A 20831-nucleotide genomic window follows, 5' to 3' on the forward strand; every position below is an offset into this window, starting at 1 on the left:
AGGGGAAAAAGGCTCCCGAGTCGTGGAAAGACGCATTTATCTCACTTATACCGAAGACAGAAACTGAGAAACATCAAGTTAAAAACTACCGCCCTATATCACTCTTGAACGTGGATTATAAAATTTTTGCAGACGTTTTAGCAAAAAGATTTAAGAGAGTTTTGATGGAGGAGATTCATAAGAACCAAACAGGCTTTCTCCCAGGGAGACATATGTCAGAAAATGTGAGGAACATTATAGACATTTTGGAGATGCTAGAGGTGGACATTAATAGGAAGGCAGTTCTGATCTTTGTGGACGCGGAGAAGGCCTTTGACAACATTTCTTGGAAATTTATGAAGGAGAATCTCCATGGGATGGGGGTAGGCCAAGGGTTTGAAAACGGTATAGGTGCAATATATTCTGAACAAAGAGCGAAATTAATTGTGAACAATGTGGTAATGGATGAGATACCAATAGAGAAAGGTACACGACAGGGATGCCCTATATCCCCTTTACTGTTTATATCGGTCCTGGAGGTTTTATTAAACATGATTAGGAAGGACCAGTTGGTAAAAGGAATACAGGTCGGATCCAAACAATATAAGTTAAGGGCATTTGCAGATGATTTAGTGCTAACTTTGCAACAGCCAGAAGCTAGCACCAAAAGAGTTTTAGAATTAATGGAGATATTCGGTCAGGTCGCAGGATTTAAATTGAACAAACAGAAAACAAAGGTGCTGGAAAAAAATCTAACAAAAGAGGAGAAAGATAGGTTTCAAAGTGAAACTGGGTTGGAAATAGAAAAAAAGGTTAAATACCTGGGGGTAAATCTGACATCAAAAAATGTGAACCTATTTAAAGACAACTATGAAAAATGTTGGACAGAAGTTAAGAAAGATTTAGACATATGGTCTAGGCTGAAACTTTCCTTGTTAGGCCGAATTGCTGTTATCAAGATGAATGTATTGCCAAGAATGTTGTTTTTATTTCAGACGTTACAGATTCTAGACAAAATGGACTGTTTCAAGAGGTGGCAGAAAGATATATCTAAATTTGTCTGGCAGGGCAAAAAGCCCAGAATAAAATTTAAGATCTTAACCGATGCAAAAGATAGAGGGGGCTTTGCCCTGCCAGACGTAAGACTTTATTATGAATCAGCAGCCTTTTGCTGGTTGAAGCAATGGCTACTTCTTGAAGACACAGACATTCTTGATCTGGAAGGATATGACAATAGTTTTGGTTGGCATGCATATTTGTGGTATGACAAGGTAAAGGTGTATAAAAGTTTTAAGAACCATATTGTCAGGAAAGCATTGTATAATGTTTGGAATAGATATAAGGATCTATTGGAAAGTAAAACCCCTAGGTGGTTGTCACCAATGGAAGCGAAAGCAGTGAAAAAAATTAACATGGACGCTAATTGGCCTAAGTACTGTGAAATTTTAGAATATGATGGCGAAAGACTGAAGCTACAAAGTTTTGAGAAGCTAAAGCATAAAGTTCGAGACTGGTTACACTACCGTCAGATAAATGAGATGTTTAAGCAGGACAGGAAACTTGGTTTTCAGAAGGAGAGGTCAAAGTTAGAAACAGAATTGTTAGAATCCAATACTAAGAATTTATCTAAAATGTATAATTTGCTGCTGAAATGGAATACACAGGATGAAACAGTGAAATCAGCTATGATTAAATGGGCACAGGATATTGGTCATGACATTATGTTTGACGACTGGGAACAGTTATGGACCACCGGTGTTAAATTTACGGCATGTAATGCCCTGAAAGAGAATATAATGAAAATGATCTATAGGTGGTCCATGACCCCAGTCAAACTTGCAAAGATTTACCATTTGCCCAATAATAAATGTTGGAAATGTAATGAGGCTGAAGGTACCTTTTACCATCTTTGGTGGACCTGCCCAAAGATTAAAGCCTACTGGGAAATGATCTATAATGAAATTAAGAAAGTCCTTAAGTGGACATTTGTGAAGAAACCGGAGGCTTTTCTCTTGGGCATGGTTGGCCAATTGGTATCAAAGAAGGATAAAACATTCTTTATGTATGCAACTACGGCAGCAAGAATCCTGTTGGCAAAGTATTGGAAGATGCAAGAATTACCTACTCTGGAAGAATGGCAATCGAAGGTGATGGAATATATGGGACTGGCAGAGATGACCGGCAGAATCCGTGACCAGAGGAAAGAGACAGTGGAAGAGGACTGGGGGAAATTTAAAACATATTTAAAAAATTATTGTAAAATTGTGGACTGATAAGATGTTAAGGGGTAGGAAACAAAGAATTACAGCTGTAAATCTTAAACTTTAAGGAAATTCAAAAGGGACTTAACTAAAGACTTTTTGATGAGTTGCTCGAAAAATGGTAAAACAAGGATGTGGCGAAGGGAAGGCATGGGGAAGTCAATTTTTGTTGTTTGTTATTGATGTTTGTGTTTGTTTTGTATTGTTATTAATATGTGTAAAAACGAATAAAAATATTTTAAAAAAAAAGAACTTGTGGAGGGGTGAGGGGTGTGGCCTGAGGAAGGACATGTCTCAGGGAGAGTTCAGAGGGCCAGCTAGAGAGGCCTGAGGTTCCCTGCCCTGGTTTATGGGAAGCTTGCAAGCACAGCCTGCATAGCCTGCAGATGTTCACTGGAGCTGTTCATCTTGAAACATCACCCACCCACTCCGTCTCCTCCTTCTCCCCATAAGTAACCATCTCAACCCACCTCCCCGGCAACTTCACAACTGACACATCCTTTTCTTTTGCAGCTGCCAGAATTGTGCAGGTCCCTCTGCCATGTCTCACAGCACCATCACAATTTGGTAGCTGTTGTGCGTTCCTTTCCTGACACCACAGCCAGAGGACGGTGAGTTTGCCCTTGTTCAGTAAGAACGGGAGGGAGGATGACTTGCTGAAGAGATCCTGGAAGAAGTGTGGCTAGATGTCTCTGGAGGCACTAATTATTGCAAGTGCCCGCCATACTCAGACCTGAATGTTTCCGGGGGATGCTTGATGCTAATCAGAAACATGGCCATGCAGTGAAACATGCTGTTATCTGGGAAGTCCCCTTCTCTTTTTCTCTCTCTCCCAGTGCTTCCACTCTGCTCTCAGCCTTTTCCTGATTAGAATGCCAGATCCTTCCTAGCCTCCCCTGTCCAAACAGAGTGTCTGCATGTTGAGAAATGTGTGCTTTGGAAAAAAAGAAGGGGGGGCAGGAGTGTCTATTTCAGACCACATTGTTTAGAATGAGAACATGGTGCAACTTAAAACTGATACCACGGGCATCATATTGTGATGCACCGAGGGAGTTGGTGGTGGGACTGGTGATAACATCATCTCTGACATTGACTGGCTTCACCAACCCAATGTCTATCATGTTGCCGGGCTGTGAGTAAAACAGGCAGAGGATCCTCTACTGTGGGGCAGTAGTAGTAAGAGTTTAGGAAAACAGGAGGCACAGACTCCAATTTCAGCAAGCCTAAGGCAGCACAGAGGATTTGGAAAGGAAGGCTGGAAGGTGGGAGTACTCCAGAGGAACATCAGAAAAGGGAGCAGAAGGACAAGAGAACGGGCAGAGGCGGAAGCACACATGGCCCCAAAAACAGTTTCTTAAAAAGTTACAAGGCCACCCAAATCTCTGGCAGCTGCTGCAGGAGCAGATCTGTAGTGTAAAAAGTGTTAGGATAATGGAATTTAGAGGATTTAGCCCAGAGGCTGTTCCCTATGCAGAGACTGCTGCCACAATCTCTTGCTTGCCAGCCTGTCTCCCTTCTCCAGCTCCTGTACTAACTTTTCAATCCAATCACCATGAAATGAGCATACTATCCTCAATCATAGTGTGCCGTGATGACAGTCCAGCAGTCATGCTGTGAGAATCATGTCATTGCACGTGCACGACAGAGCATTTGAATGGTGCCTTAGACTGCATTCTACATGCAGTGGCAAATCCTTGCCCTCATCAGAACATACGTCTCAGGGCCCCTCCAGATGTCCTTGCTGTGTTCATCAGGATTTGTGCTCAGGATGCTATTGGGGCAAGTTATACACAATAACGTTTCCCATTCCATTTCCACCTGCGAAAGGTTTGGGGCAGTTTGGGGGCAGTCAGGTGCACTTAGTGCACGCACCGTAGTTTCCTGCTGAAATCCATACCTTTTTCTATACAACAAATGCTCTGCTTGTAGTAGTGCAGGAGTGCCTTGGCAATGTGCAGAAATGTGCTCTATCTGCCTCTGTGTGATATAACCCCTCCCACATACTTCCTGCTGATGCCAAATACTGTGGCATCCTGTAGTGGAAACAAGCTATGGCTCAGCACAAGAGTCACAGCCTGAGCATAAAAACTTCAAAAGTGCAGAAATAAAAGTAGGGTGTCATGGCATCCTGCACTCAGAGAGGATATGGGTGAAGATGGGAACACAGACAATGGCATGGACTGCGTTAAAGTGTAGGTGCAAGAATGCAGGAACACGGGGAAATCTGCACAGAACAACAGATAAAGCCGTATGAAGTGTGGATGGTCCATGCCAAAGACATTATTCATGTGTAAGTGATATCTTGCTGCATCCGCCTGCGAGAAACACCAGTCTGGATGTGCCCTGAGGAGGAGAGTGAGTCTGGGTGCTGGTGGAGGCAGCCCCCTATCACTACTTTCCCCTCCCAAGAACGTGTGAGCCAGGGTCTCCTCCACAGAAGCCCATCTCACACCATTTCCCTCCCTCAGGAAAGGGGACATTGCATGATTAAGACCTCCTCCTTAAGGCCTTCTCATGACTAGTCATCATGGTCGACTGCCCAGCTGGTGGTGTTTGGTGCTGAAGACAGCAGTCCACACACCAGTTGTGGCACCGGCCATGCCAAGGCCACCATCCCAGATGTATGAACAGAGAAGCATGGAGATGGGGAGAAATACCAGCTGGTGTAAGAAACATTTGCAGGGAGGGGGGTGTCTTCCATAGTTCCTTGATAGTGTGGTAGGTGGTGGTTGTGCACGCAGGAATTTCCTAGCCAAAAGGTTTGCTTGAAGGTTACTAGTCCCACAGATCTGATAGACAGATTGAAGTGAAAAGGGACAGGGCTGCCAGGGGCTCTGTGTGTTTCTGAAGGTGTTGATGTTATTCCTGTTCGGGGGAACTAAAAGGGCACTTGGCAGCTTTACGGAGGACCTGAGCAGAAGCTACAACTTTAGGGTTGCTAGATTAGCTTATGGCTCATAGGAAGTGCTGCATTCTATGCATCCCTTGGATATTTAAAGCATTGCTCATCTCCACATTTCCACATGTGTCCTCTTGTGGGAGCCGACTTAAGCAGCAGATCTGATGGGGAACAGTTGCTGGAAGGGAGTGGCCCAGATGAGAAACCCCAAATCATCTGTAACTACACAAAGGCCTCATCTCCTTTCTGAAACTTGCCGCTCTTCATGGGGCCCATTTCCTTCTTTGGGAGGTGGGGCAGAAATTTCCAAAGATTGCCTTTTCCTTTGCACATTGCTTGGGAGAGGAAAGGCATTCAGCCGTCCATTCCTGGGGTCAAGAGTTCAAGTCCCAGCAAAGGGAAGCGGAAGCAGAAGGGTGAGATGAACTCCCATGGCTTCCTCTGCGCACAGGCTGCTTCCACCCCATCCTGCTCACTCCCACCCAAGCCAGCACGAGAGCTCACAAGGGCCTCAGGAGATCAAGGCCAGGCCCAGAGGAGGGAGAGAACTAGAGGGGTTGGAGAGTTGGTTTGAATAAGGCCTTGTGACCCTCACTACAAAAGGAGGCACTGATTTTCAGCCCAGTCTTGTGCATGTTTACTGTGAAAGCTATTTGGCAGTGGAACGGTCTCCCTCGGGAGGTTGTGGACTCTCCTTCCTTGGCGGTTGGATGACCATCTGTCATGGATGCTTTAGTTGAGATTCCTGCATGACAAGACAAAGGTTGAACTAGAGATCCCTTGGGGTCCCTCCCAACATTCTATGTCCTATGATTCAATGGGCTTCTTCCAAAGTATACAGGACCACAACCTTACAGTTTATCCCCTCTCAGTGACTCCTGCTTGTTTCCACGTGCCAGTTCAGCTAAATGAGGGCTGTCGAGTGACTGAAGATCTTGTGTGTGTGTGTGTTATTATCAAAGAGTAAGCGTCTTTCCATTTCTCTCCATTCCTGTCCACTTTATCTCACCTACCCTGAGACCAAAAGTCTTGCCAAATGGTCTCAGCTCATTGGCACATCCACTTCTTCTTTTGCCTGACCCCAAATGGAGCTGCAGGTGAAACCAGTCTCTTGTATGCTTAGCAGTGCCTGGCCAATTCATGGCTACAAAACAACATGAACATGAGCATCCTGGCCTTTCACTAAGGCTCCTGCCTCCACCTGCCGCCCCGTTGCTCTAAAGCCCTGCCCCCCCCCCCACAACACACAGTTGCTGTTCCTCAATTATTAGCTTGTCGGGAAATGTTGAGCATAATAGTTGTTCTAGGGCATTCTTAGACTTTTGCAGTGGACTGACTACTTCTGTTACTGTGAGGGATAGAGCTGCTCATTAATACTCAAGTACATGAAGCCCTTCCTTCTTGGACGGAGCTGAAGTGGAACACTGCATTTCGCAACGGCCCTGACAGTAACATGCCAGTGCTAGCTATTCTTCAATAGGTCAGTCAGTTTAAGAGAAGTAGCCCAACCAATGAGAAGTTGGGGGTATGTTTTTATTGCATGGAATACATATATCCTTCCAGAATACTTCAGGATCAGGTATGTCTGTCCTCCACCCTGCCCTTAAATGCCCTCAAAATCCATTTCTGAGGAGACCTCCTCACCTTGCCTCATGGAAGGATTGTGGGGTGGGGTGAGTAAGGTCCAAACAGGCCCTAAGTTTCCTTTCTGTCTTTTGAAAAGTTAGGGCAGTTCCAGAGGTTAAAGCAGGATAATAACTCTACTTAGCTTTGTATAATCCTGACAGCTTTGAACAGGCATTAAGTATTTTATCTCCTTTCCACAGGCACAGAGGGGTGAATGACTTCCTTATGTAATGAGATAATAGTCTGAAAAGTGACTTGCCACCTCCTGGCTCCCCATAATTTGCATTCATTCCTCAGCAGTGCTCTGCTAGGGGCCTGGACTCCCGAGTTCTCTTCTCAGCTCAGCTCCGCTCCCGGTGCCTTTTTCTTGTGCATTCATGACGTTTTGTGCTCATGATGATATCAGGATGGTTACATGTTATCCTGCTTTCAATACAGTTTCTACCTGCAAAAGCTCCAGGGTGGACATCCTGCTTCATTTCCCATCAGTGCATGCCCTGTAACTTCCCACTGAAATCCTGTGACTTTTAATACTGCACATATTGGGGTGGGGTGCCCCGCTTTTGCGGCAGAGTGCCCTTCTGGACAGCAATGATGCAGTAGCATTGGGGAAGCATTGCAGAGCGGCTAATAAAGGCGAATGGTGTGTAGACTGTCCTGTTTAAATCCACCACTAATACTCTGTTCTTGTGTCAATGACACAGTACACCTCCCAACAAACACCCATCTAGAGGGATCCCAAATCTTCTCCGTGGTTTGGAAATCTTCTTTTTGAGAAGTATTTAGACCTGCATTTTAGACAACATATAAATTATTCCTCGAGATCATCTATATTTCTGTCCAGCTTGAATGGCTCTAATCTACACTGTAAGCCTCAGATGAGATGAGATACTGGCCACTGTGGATATTTCTCTTTTAATTGCGGCACAAACTGGACATGGCAGTAAGGATCCCTTGGCAGCGCATTAGGGGTGAATAGGAATAGGAGCAAGCGGGAGATCTTCTTAGGGACCAGAGTTGCAGGTTAGGAAGGTTTGAGATAAGTTCCCTTTCTGAATTTCCCCCTCCAAGACTAATAGCAGCATGGGATTGATTTTTGTTAGGATTATAGTTGCATTGTTGAAAATTTTGTGTGTTTGGGGAAGGGGCGCACACCAGTTATTATATATTTTTATATCCCTGATTTCCTTCTAAGTGACGCATTGAACAGCTTCATGTCTTGTGTGACCCTGAAATGCAGCTGCGAGGTGCTGCAAATCCGAGTGCTTCTTTTCTCCCTTGGGCCATTTATCCCCTCAGAATCAGCCCTCCCCCCATTACTTTCTATCTATAAGGCAAAAAAGGGGGGAACCCCATATCTTTCCTTTCATGAATGAGAAAGAACGGGGAGGAGAGGAATTTTGCTCAGGAAAATAGCCTGAGGGAAAGGTTAAAGTAGCCCATCCCCAGTTGCCATGCTGCTCCAGGCACATTTTCAGCCCCCTATAACTAAATTTCAGTTGTTGACTTTAGCTGATTATAATGCTGTAGTTATCATGAAGTTTGACAGAGTTCCCATAATACATGCTCTTATAAAGCTTCATTAACGTGTGACTCTCTTATAATATAGTCTTTTTCTGCAGTTTATTCTTGACTAGATCCAATAATAGATGTTTAAACTTTGCTGAGAATGTTGCTCCTACCCCTGAAAACTTCTTCCCACCCAAATTTGAAATGGTTCTCCAAAGTTTCTACACACAAACACACAATTTTCTTCTCTGCAAAAGCAGGAATGCACCTTTTCAGAGGCAAAACCAAAAGCTTTTGAGGGTTAACCAGTTGCTGATAGAAGTGCCTTCCATGCTGCATGATGCCAGAAGCCATGGAGTCTTATTTCCATTTGAAATCTTCCTGTTATGATTATCCTTCCAGTATCCTTCCTCATACACACACTTAAAAAATAATAATCTTATTTTTATTCCTGAGGTTGCAGACTCTTTCGTGCTCTATCCCCCATTGGCAAGCCCCCCCCCCCAGTATTTATAGAAAGGCGGTGGGAGAGATTTGGAGAGAAAAGAGAGGCTTCCAATTAGCATTTTTAAAATGCCAAAAGAATGTGACAGGAGACAATTATAGCTTTTGTGAAACAATTTGCCTCTTTCCAGGGCTGGCCTGTAACATTTGGGAGAACCCAAAGAGCCCCCATCTCCCCAATGCAGTTCAGTGGGAAATTGTCTTGTGCAAGCCCCACTGAAACGATTGGGAGATGCTCAAGGGCAGCCGCCCTCGTTCATTTCAATAGGATTTGCATTGGAGGACGAACCACTGGACTGTGCCACAAAGGTCTTCTGTCTCCCACTCTGACTCCCTTAGAAGCACCCAAATGGGGAGGGGGTGGGAAATGATTCACATCACATTTAAAGGCAAACCTACGTAGTGTGTGCTTTTTGAAGCAAAACACAGTCCTCTTTTGAAATTCACATTTCCCTGAATTTTGCAATGCAGTTTTCCAGCCCACTAGATACATATAAAATGCATGTGCATATGTAATGTGTACACAAAAATGCATGTATTGGGGGAAATAACATTAAAAATGCCTTCAATTAGAGGAAATCGTTTTGCAAAAATATGTGCACAAAGCAAAATTGTATGCAAAAATTTGTATGATAGGAGCCATTGATGGTGAATTTTCATGAGGTCTTTCCCCCGTGTTTAATACAAACTGATGTGGAAATGTATACAGCTGAATTTAAAATTGAAAAAATAAATGAGAAAGTAAGAGAAACTGAAGTTGTGAGATTTGCCCGTCCGTACATGGCAGATATGTTCCCTAGGCCATTGTGGGAGGGCCACCTCTTCTTGGGACTTCTCCTTGTCCCATGTCCCAAAGCAGGGCTGCCCCTGACAGTTTCTCCCACTCCTCCTGCTGTGCCTTCCGCAGTGATTCTCCTGTGAGCCCTTGGCCTGGAGCTCCTTCTCTCCTTCTCCCCTCTCTTCTGTGGATCCTGCTGGACAGCAGCCCAGCTGGCTGTATAAAACCTGCTTTTGCCAGAGAGGTTACTTGGAGTTGAGTTTTATTTTTCCCTTTGGTAGCTGGGATCAGCCCACTGGCATGATGCCAGCTGTTTCCCCTGAGCACAGAGGGGAGGAGGGGAGCTTTGTTGCTGTACGGCTCACTCTCACTCCCTTATTCTACCAGGCCCACATTCAAAGCAGGACCACGTTTCCCTCTGAAGGCTTCAGCCCAGATATGCTGAGACTTCTAGGCCTTTTGGATAATGCCATAAACTGCATTATCGTTGCCAGTGCATAATAGAAGGTTGAAAATATAGCAGGGGGCGTAGAGGCCCTTAGCTGATGACTTCTAGGCAAGAGACCTGCCCCCTAGCCCCAGTCAGGAGTATCCCCAGTTCACATCTCTTTGATGCTTGAAATATGGCAACCCTGGTATAATCCTCCCTCCTGGCAGGTCTTACAGTCCCCAGAACAGCAGTGGGAAAGATGGGCTGTAGAAAGCATCTAAACATCTTTGAGTCCAGTCTTGTCAGTTTTATTCATTTTTCTTTGAAAATGAGGTGCCGAAACTCACCCTGAACACAGCCCTCCTTTCTTAGAATGGAAAAGGTGGCCACCCTCTGAGAGGGGCCAGAAGGAGTTCTGGTGGCAAAGAAGGCCTGCATTTTGTATTAATTTAAAAATTATTTGCTTAATAATGTGTGTTATCCACCCCCTTCATTGTTACAAATGATTCCAGTATGGAGTAAATAACAGATGGTGAAAATGCAGCCCCTTAGATTAAAACACAAAACATCTATTCAGAGTTACTAACACAGGCAAGTTGCACCAGGCTCCAGCATTGACACCCTGCATATTGTGGAGCAAAGAAACGTCCCTTTCAGCTAGCGGTGAAAAGCTCATCTAAGTCGACGCCAGCTGTAACTCAGAGGGAGAGAGATCTGGGGGGGGGGGGCACCACTGAGAAGGTTGTATGGAATTCACTGTCACAAGATTTGGGGGGGGCATTAGCTTAGATGACCTCAAAATATGTGGCACAATGGGTCAGTGCACCTGGCTGCTAACCAGAAGGTTGGTGGTTCTAGCCCACCCAAGGACAGCTGTAGGCAGGATTCCTTCATTGCAGGGGGTTGGACTAGATGACCCTCAAGGTCCCTCCCAACTCCACAATTTTTTTATTCTATGAGCGAGACAAATTTTATAGAGGACAGATCTGTCAGTGGATAAGCCATGGTAGGTCACTAAGTGGAACCTCAAAGGAAGAGTAGTTGCTGGCCCTACTTGGCCCCTGCAGCCTTCTCCTGCATGGGACCTTCCAGATGTTTTGGACTGCCCGTTGCCACAAGCCCCAGCCAGCATGGCCAACAATCAGATAGCATCCTCTAACAACACCTGAAGGGCACCAGAGTGGAAGGCTCAATTGCTGGGACTGATCCACCAAGGCTCTTCTTACTTTATCTACTTTACTAAATTCATACCTCGCATTTGCACCACATGAAACCCAAGGGGGCTGTCTTGTGGTTCACAGATGGTCACCCATCCAGGTAGACCTGCTTAGCTTCAGCAAGGTGGTGGCCTTGGTTGCCTTTAAACCAAAAATAGGTTCTTACGCTCATCCTGCTGTTGTGTAGTCCTAGGATTATTGCACCATGCTCTTTTCTCTGACTGTGTTGATTTACCCAAAGTCAGGAGCAGAGAGTGTGGGAGAATTAAAAGCAAGAGCTAGAAAGATGAAGCTGATATGGAGCTTGACAGGGAGCCAGTGTACGGACGCTCATGGAATGTGTTTATAGTGATGGGAAGATGAGTTTAGCAGAAACATCCACAGTCAGCAGGCAGGGGCATCCTGGTGGGAGGAAAAGAGGACAAGAATGAGAATGGCCTTTGATGCAAACTCAACTAAGTACAGCTCAGCAACAGAGCCAGTGCCCTTCCTGCAGGACCAAGAAGACTTACTCAGCTATGCTCATTTGGTACCTCTGAGCAAGTCACTCTCTTTGTGCTTCCATTAGATAAATGTAACCCACTCCACTGACTTGTTGGGATGATGAATGAGGTATGGAGCAATTCAAGACAGGTTAGGCTATGAATCTTAAGTCCCATCTGATCGATTAGATACTGGACTACTCTCTTCCATTTATTTCCTGGTGCTTGGCCAAACAGTAATGCACATATAAGCCAAACTTCTTAGTAGGAAGTGGGCCTCCCTAAAGAGGCATTGGCAGTCGTACTGGAGGCATTAACAGTTGCTTCATGGGGAACGAGATCCTTCTCGGTTTCTTGGTTACCTTGACTGAGTCTGTCTAACCTTTGGCATTCGTTGAGGGGACCTCTGTGGCCTTTGGGCATCATGAGCCTAGAACAGGGCCAGAAAGATCCAAAGGTGACTGATAGGGAGGTGTAGCTCTTCAGACTCAGGCTCTGGGCAGGGGCTGGTGGATCTTTTATATGGTCTGGAGCTAATCTTGTAAGGGGTGTGAGGTCCTGTACAGCAGAGCATGAGAAAGTGTTGCTGGACTCCTTCAGCCCTGATCATTGGCTGTGCCGGCTGAACCTGATGGGAATTCTAGTCCAAGAACACTTGGAGGGCCACCCACAGGTTCTCCATTCCTGATGTGCACAGGCTGTGAGGTCAGACAGACGGAAGATATGCAGATCGTGCTGATATGCCTGGTTTTAATCTTCTTTAAAAAGAAATTCAAAGTGATTAATGTTATCAATACAGTATAAAAGTTTTTTGTTGATGTTGTGAACTACCCTATGCTCTTTGGATGAAGGGTGTAATAATAATAATAATAATAATAATAATAGTACCCCACCCATCTTGCTGGGTTTCTCCAGTCACTCTGGGCAGCTTACAGCACATATAAAAACATATTAAAACATGCAAAATTTAGTAGTAATAATAATAATAATAATCCGCAGCAGCAGCTCCCATTAATTTCAGTGAGTCTTGTGCAGGAGGACTTGACGGCTCACTCCATGTTGGCTCCATTGGACTTTCTCCCTACTTCACCTGGTGCCCAAACTTCAGGCAGGACTGAGCTTCAGTCTGGGCCCGGAAATGGCACCACCATGGAGGGAATGAGATGTCCCATTTATTTCCCACTGAGCTACTTCTTTTAGCAGAAGCCTTGGTAACTCTGTTGGGTTGCATCCTTCTGACCTTAAGGAGAACAAAGCTCAAGCTATATGCTTATGGGGAAACAGTCGCACGGGTGCCACCAACCTGAGTTTTCCAGAAGAAAATGTGATTTGGCGTGATTGTGTGTGATTTTTCTGCTTACTTGGCTGCTATTCATAACAGTGGGGAAACAAGGAAGCACTCGTGCAATGGTGTTGTATGTTTTGTTTTTCTACTGTGCATTACCAGTCAGACGCAGATTGGTGGAGCCCATTTGCTGCTGTTTGGGCTTCAGGTTTTGTATCTGAGCTGTTTCTCTTTGGAGAGACCTTCAGAGAGATTCCTTCAGAGAAAATCTTTTCTTTTCTTTTCTTTTCTTTTCTTTTTTCTCCTAAGGAGGCACACTGGTACACTTTGACACATTCTGATGAGGACCAGTTCCCTCTGCCAAAGTTGTCTCCCACAACCTTTCTCCACACAGAACATCTCCCAAGCTCTAGGAAAACTCCCACAACTTCTCCACCTAGATAACAGACACAGCCACCTAATTCTTTTGCCTTTCTGCTGGAAAGCATTTCTTTAGCCTTGCCCTCAGTTGCCCCTCATTCCTCGCCAGACACCCACACACCCCCTTCCAATAATTCCTCTGCCTGGGCCTCATGCCCTTATAAATCTCTGCAGCAGAGTTCTCCAGCCTGCTATTAGGCACGTGCCTGGCCAATTTCCCTCCCCGCCTCAGCTGCCCCTTGTGTTACATTCACCTCATTTTGCTGATGGAGTGCTTTCCAGCAAAGTCCTTAAAAGCAGCTGTTCAGAGATGAAGCCCAACGCCGCTGCTTCAGCTGACGGTTGTCATGCAATGACGATGCTTTGCATTGCCCTATGTAGAGCAATTTCCACATCTAAGGAGTCCTTCCTTATTGTGCTTGACAGCGGGTGTGGAGTGCATTCAGCTTTTCTGTACGGCAGCTCTCCCCACCCCCTGCCTCGCCTTCCAAGCCAGAACAAAAGTGACATGGAGTTTGACAGCTGCGGATGAACGCATTAGACAGACTGCTGGCATGATCAGCATGTATGTGTGCGTGCAGGCATATCTCTCTATATCCACCCCCACTCACCCATGCATGAACACCTCTATGTGGTTAGTTTACCTGATGTCCTGGTCCAGTCCCCGAGATAACTCTGTGGGAATTTGTTTATTGAGTTCTGGATAAGCCACAATAGTGGGATGAGCATGTGTCTTTTGTATTCACCCTGCTGAGGCACAGTGGCGGCGGCTGCACAACAATATGATTACACCCAGACCAGTCACTTCCTAATGCTTGGCAGAGCAATAGCAGCATCCCAAGCACAAGGTGGTGCCCAGGAGCTAAGGCTGCCTCTGTCATCCAGCAGCAAAATGGGGGGGGGGATTGAAATAATAGCCTGGAATCACCTGTTTTGCTGCACTGGACCTTGCACCCAGCAGAAGTGGAACAAAAATGTCCTGCGAGTGTGAATGGTCTTATCACCCCGCCCCACTCCTCCTTAAGCCGTGTCTCTTTAGCCTCCCTGCCCCCCTGCCCTGGGAAGGCCTCTTTGGGCACTTCCAGGCAGCCTCTTTGTGGAAAGTTCATCCTGACTTGTTTGCAGGAAGATTAGACAATGAATGAGCATCCATTCTGTATGCTGGGAGGTTAGAGGATGGTGCCTCAAAGCAAGTGTTATTATCCTACACTTTCCACATGCCTTGCCCCATAATAATAATAATAATAATAATAATAATAATAATAATAATAATAATTTATTTATTTATTTATTCATTCATTCATTCATTCATACATACATACATTCATACATACATACATACCCCGCCCTCTGGCTGGGTTTCCCCAGCCACTCTGGGCAGCTCCCAACCAAATATTAAAACACAATACAGCATTAAACATTAAAAACTTCCCGAAACAGGGCTGCCTTCAGGTGTCTTTTAAAAGTAGGATAGTTGCTTATTTCTTTGACATCTGATGGGAGGGCGTTCCACAGGGCAGGCGCCACCACTGAGAAGGCCCTCTGCCTGGTTCCCTGTAGCCTCACTTCTCGCAGTGAGGGAACTGCCAGAAGGCCCTCGGAGCTGGACCTCAGTGTCCAGGCTGAACAATGGGGGTGGAGACGCTCCTTCAGGTCTACTGGGCCAAGGCCGTTTAGGGCTTCAAAGGTCAGCACCAACACTTTGAATTGTGCTCGGAAACGTACTGGAAGCCAATGCAGATCTCTCAGGACCAGTATTATATGGTCTTGGCAGCCACTCCCAGTCACCAATCTAGCTGCGGTATTCTGGATTAATTGCAGTTTTCGAGTCACCTTCAAAGGTAGCCCCACATAGAGCGCATTGCAGTAGTCCAAGCAGGAGGTAACTAGAGCATGCACCACTCTGGCAAGACAGTCTATCGGCAGGTAGTCTGCATACTAGATGGAGCTGGTAGACAGCTGCCCTGGACACAGAATGCACCTGCGCCTCCATGGACAGCTGTGAGTTCAAAATGACCCCCAGGCTGCGCTCCTGCTCCTTCAGGGGCACAGTTACCCCATTCAGGACCAGGGAGTCCCCCTAAAATAGTACTTCTGTCTTGTCAGGATACAACATTAGCCGCCATCCATCCTTCAGCTGCCTCCAGACACTCACACAGGACCTTCACTGCCCTCACTGGTTCTGATTTAAAAGAGAGATAGAGCTGGGCATCATCCACATATTGATGAACACCCAGCCCAAACCCCCTGATGATCTCTCCCAGTGGCTTCACATAGATGTTAAAAAGCATGTGGGGGAGGATGGAACCCTGAGGCACCCCACAAGTGAGAGCCCAGGGGTTTGAACACTCATACCCTGCACATGGCCCAGGAGAAAGGAGTGGAACCACTGTATAACACTTATTGAAAAAGAAGTCCAATCTTTTGGGGGAGCTTTTTTGTTTTTGTTCGGCTCAATACCTTCCAAACAACTGTAATTGAATTTGCCAGTATGTAATTGCATCCCACCAGAAAATAGTGACAGTCTGAAAGCACCTTATATGAAGAAAGCAGATAGGAAATAATACAAGTGTAACCTGCGTCCAAGTTCTCTTTCCTCCCTCTCCCCCCAGCACTCAGCATCCCATGCCCACAGAGCCTCTTTCATCCTAATTGGGCTGTATGGCGCGTATTCCCCTCCCGAGGGTCCTGCCCCTGGAACAACAGTGGTACTTCTGTAAACCTTAGGGCTTCCCCAAGTCCGCTGATACCTCCCTCTGGTGCAACAGCACTCGCAAAATTAAGGTTGCTATTAATATGTGTGATAACACTATTATTGGGGTAACTGGCTCAATTACCTATTGTTCTTTAGACAGAATCATAGAATTGTTGAGTTGGAAGAGACCACAAGGCTCATCTAGTCCAACCCCCTGCAATGCAGGAATCTTTTGCCCAACATGGGGCTCAAACTCACAACCCTGAGATTGAAAGTCTCAGACTCCACAGACTGAGCTGAATGACAAGGTCTTCGAAGCCCTTTCTTATACTAAGTGTGCAGCGTTTGCTTAGTGGATCTGGTTAGAGAGTAGACTACACCTGCTGCAGTCTCACACACATAGATGCTTGTAGGTAAAAATAATAATAAAGTTGTTTGTTGTAGGAGATGCATAACTTGGATGGAAAAGGTTTCTAGATCTAGTCTAGAGAAGAACAAGGCAGCCATGAGGATAGTTAAAGATGACCTCCCATATTGAGGTCCGAGAGAGAAGTGTGAGGAAGAGGAGGAAGCTGTAAATGGTATACTCCCTAAGATGTATCAGTCTATAGACAACAAAAATAATGAGAGAGAGAGAGAAGTCCGCAGAGAGATAAAGTTACAGGGATAGTCTGGTAATTAGGAGGTTCCTTACTCGGTCATTGTAAACTCTTCACCTGCAAACTTCCAGCAAGAATAAAGAGAACTACTACTGAGCATGTAACAAGTGCTTTTCCTTCTCCACACTGAGTAAGAAGCAGGGCTTCCCATATAAATCTGAGTACCAAAGATTCTCAGGAAGTTATTTCCATATTGTGCAGCTTTTTGGTGCCCTCACACAGGAGACACACTCAATCCCTAACAGGGCTGGCTCTACCATTAGACAGAGAGAGGTGGCTGCCTCAGGTGGTAAGGGCTGAGGGGGAGGCAGTGAAGTGTTAGAAGACAGAGTTGCGGGGGAAATGTTGTGGATAGCAGGAGAGGATATATTGATTAAATATTATCCATCTTTATTCACACTAGTGAGCTAGTAGCAGAGCACATTCCCTTGCACATTTCTGGAAGTCAGTTGATAGATTCATTGGAATCATATAAGTTGAGCAGTCCAGTCTGGCTTGTCCAGATTGGATTGTTCCTGGTAAATTTCCTATTTAGTTCCCTCTTAAAAACAGTAATGACACGACAGTCTTCTTTTAAAAGTAATGATCATTACTTACATTCAGTTCACAGTATAGTCCTGAAGGCAGGCATTATCTTGTAGTTACAGTTGCAGAGAAAAGTGTGGGTTCATCCTCTGTGAGGGATGAGCCCATGTGCTGCTGGCTGAGAGCCAGCAGACAGCAAAAGGCAAAATGGAGAGAAGGGATCAAGAGAGAGAGAGATGGCTGCATGACTGGCCCTTTTGTAGGGTCTGCCAGGGTCACACCCATCTACCTGGTCATACACAGGGGGAGGACGCTCCAGACCAGGTGTGACAGTCCTTCTGGCTGGAGCAACATTCCCCTGTGTGTCCACTCTGGGCAAACAGGAAATGTTGTATTTGACTGCTTGAGTGATGGTACATCCCACAGTGTGTGCTATGCAGCCTTGCTATAGCAGAGTTGTCCAGTGTGACCTCTGAGCTAGTCCTTTATATTATTCAGTTTCCCCATCTGATATTTGGAAATGGCTTACCTTTTATCAGCAGGCAAGGTGGGAAGACAGAAAAAAACAGTGTGTTTAATTCTAATGTGGTTCAAGAGGTTTGCAGTGCAATCCTGACTTCAATGGGACTTACTCCCAGATGCATACATATATACATCATTTAATTTGTAGGCCACTTTTCCATAGTTCAAGCCATGCTCAAGGCAGCTTAAAACATGGGAAAATACATAATTACAAGATAGCATAAGAAGTTATAAATAATAAATAAAACATCAAAAAATACACAACCAAATTGCACAATTTCTACATATATATAAGATCCAAAATAAAGTTCCAAAAGATTAATATCAATAATAAAAACAAGGCCTCCACCACCAACAGCCCCCCAAGACCCCAGCCCAAGGGTAGGGGTCTATTGAATTGCAGCCCTAAAGTCGCTTGCTGGCAGACCTTAGAAGTGTGGAGTGTCTTCACTGTGCAGCTAGTGCCCAATGATAAAGCTACAATTGCAATAGACTTTGCAGCCATTTCTCTCCTAATCTAACTAAGGAAGTAATCATGACTCGAGTGCTGGCAGGGATCCAGGCTGTGTGAATTGCTGAGCTGAGTTTGCCCTGCATGGCTTTGTCTGGAGGGAGCAGTTACCTGGCTCCCTCCAGGGCTGCGGATTCTTCAGGTATCCCTCTTCCCAGTGAGTGGTTTTGTGGGTGACCATATCAGCATGCCAGTTGACAGACTCAACAACTTGGGGGGGGGGGGAGGTCAACTTTTGTGTCCGGATTTTCACCTTTTGAAAACCTTAATTTATTATGTTACTGTTGTCTATTAAATTTGTATACCCATAGATCTCAGGGCGGTTCACAACACAAAAGTACAACACAAAAAACAAAACAAAACACATAATAAAAATAAGAACAGAAACAAACCCATGATCCCTCCTTCCACGACATTAAAAGGCCATGTATTCTGGAGAAGAGCATTCCGAGCTTTCCCAACACAGATATAGACATGGTCTCTATGAGCCAGATTAATGCTGGATAAAAACCATAATTTTCAGGCAATATAATCCAAATTCTGCATGGAGAAAAAAAATGGATTCTGTAGCCTGTAAATTGAATAATTTATAAATTGTATAATTTATAAATTTATGTATTGTATAAATTGTAAATTGTATAATTTATAAATTGCATAATTTACTGTGCAATGCACATTATTTTGCCCCATTTAATCTAGTTGGAAGGAGCAAAGGGCTGCACAGGAGAAGCTCTACTACCATGAACTCCAGGAAACTACAAACGCTTTGGCAGTGCAAGAGGAAGTTGCAGCATGTCTTTCCCTAGAGCTTTTCAAGACAAGGTTGGACACGAATCTGTCATGGCTGCTTTATGTCCAGGAAATCCTGTCTTGGGGAGAAGGAGCTTAGCCGAGATGGTTCCCCGGGTTCCTTCCAACTCTTAAAGTTTTTTATGGTTCAGCAAAAGTCAAAGAGCTCAGCAAAAGTCTTGCGGGCCTAAAAAGAAGGCTTCCTCATGCCACTGCTTAAGAGCGCCAGATCTTTATGCTACTGTTGTGGGCAGACTAAGCTAGTGGTGAACTCTGTGGGAACACCTCCCTTCTCTTGTGGCAGTGAGCTGTTTAAGGAAGGCTCCCCAGATTAGCAGGAGCAGCAGTCCAAGTCAATGGAACTCCTATTCCACTGAAGTCCTGGATATTCTCATTGGCTGGCCAGTCTTATGTTCCAGATGTGGGTCTTGGCCCCAGAGGATAGCGAGGCTCTGGCTAACTTGAGAAGCAGAAGCTCTTAGGGGTGCACCTGACCTCCAAAAATTTGAATTTGTTTAAGGACAATTATGAGAAATGTTGGTCAGAGATCAAAAGAGACTTGGAAACATGGTCAAGATTGAAACTTTCCTTGTTGGGCAGAATAGCTGCTATAAAGATGAATGTTTTGCCGAAAATGCTATTTTTGTTTCAGGCCCTCCAGATCGTGGATAAGGTGGAATGTTTTGGAAAATGGCAGAGGGATATATCTAAATTTGTCTGGCAGGGCAAAAAGCCCCGAATAAAGTTTAAAATACTAACAGATGCGAAAGAAAGAGGGGGGTTTGCCCTGCCGGACTTGAAGTTATATTATGAATCTGCAGCCCTCTGCTGGTTGAAGGATTGGATTTTGTTGGAGAACACCGATGTCCTCGACCTGGAGGGATTTGATAATGCTTTTGGGTGGCATGCATATTTGTGGTACGACAAGGTTAAAGTTCATAAATTGTTCAAAAACCATATTGTCAGAAGGGCAATTTTTATGGTCTGGTCAAAATATAAAGACTTATTGGAGAGTAAAACTCCGAGGTGGCTCTCACCGATGGAGGCCAAAGCACGTAAAAGACTCAATATGGAGGCCCATTGGCCTAAATATTGGGAAATAATTGAAAAAATTGGAGATAAATGGAGGTTGCAGAGTATGGAAAAGTTAAAAAACAAGGTGCGAGATTGGTTGCATTATGCTCAAATCCAGGAAGTTTTTAAAGCGGACAAAAAAGTGGGTTTCCAGGAGGAAAAATCGAAACTAGAGACAGAGTTGCTTGAGCCAAAATCTAAGTTAATTTCGAGAATGTACAACTTGCTGCTTAAATGGAATACACAGGATGAGATTGTTAAATCCTCCATGATAAAGTGGGCGCAGGACTTGGGGCACAACATTATGTTTGAAGACTGGGAAAGGTTATGGAACACCGGAATGAAATTCACGGCATGTAGTGCCTTGAAGGAAAATATTATGAAAATGACATACCGGTGGTACATGACCCCAGTCAAGCTTGCAAAGATATATCACCTGTCTGACAATAAATGTTGGAAATGTAAAGAGGAGGAAGGGACATTTCTACACCTCTGGTGGACCTGCCCGAAGGTGAAGGCCTTCTGGGAGATGATACATAATGAACTAAAAAAGGTGCTTAGACTCACCTTACCCAAGAAACCGGAGGCCTTCCTCCTGGGCATGGTAGACCAGAGGGTGGCTAAGAAAGATAGAACTTTCTTTATGTACGCTACTACAGCAGCAAG

General features: G+C 45.0%; 1 protein-coding gene across 7 annotated transcripts in view; it reads left to right on the top strand.

Moving 5' to 3' along the window:
* FAM178B (family with sequence similarity 178 member B) overlaps positions 1–20831 on the top strand; it is a 186467-nt gene that overhangs the window by 93769 nt on the left and 71867 nt on the right. For all 7 annotated transcript variants that reach the window (XR_014170940.1, XM_081921282.1, XM_081921281.1 and 4 more), the window contains one exon: positions 2754–2851. Coding sequence is in view for 6 of the 7 variants with exons in the window: in XM_081921282.1 (XP_081777408.1) it covers positions 2754–2851 (98 nt within the window). In the remaining variant the exon portion in view is untranslated. The remainder of the gene's footprint in view (positions 1–2753; positions 2852–20831) is intronic.

The sequence above is a fragment of the Podarcis melisellensis genome, assembly GCF_964234715.1.
Source record: "Podarcis melisellensis genome assembly, chromosome: 8".
NCBI lineage: Eukaryota > Metazoa > Chordata > Lepidosauria > Squamata > Lacertidae > Podarcis > Podarcis melisellensis.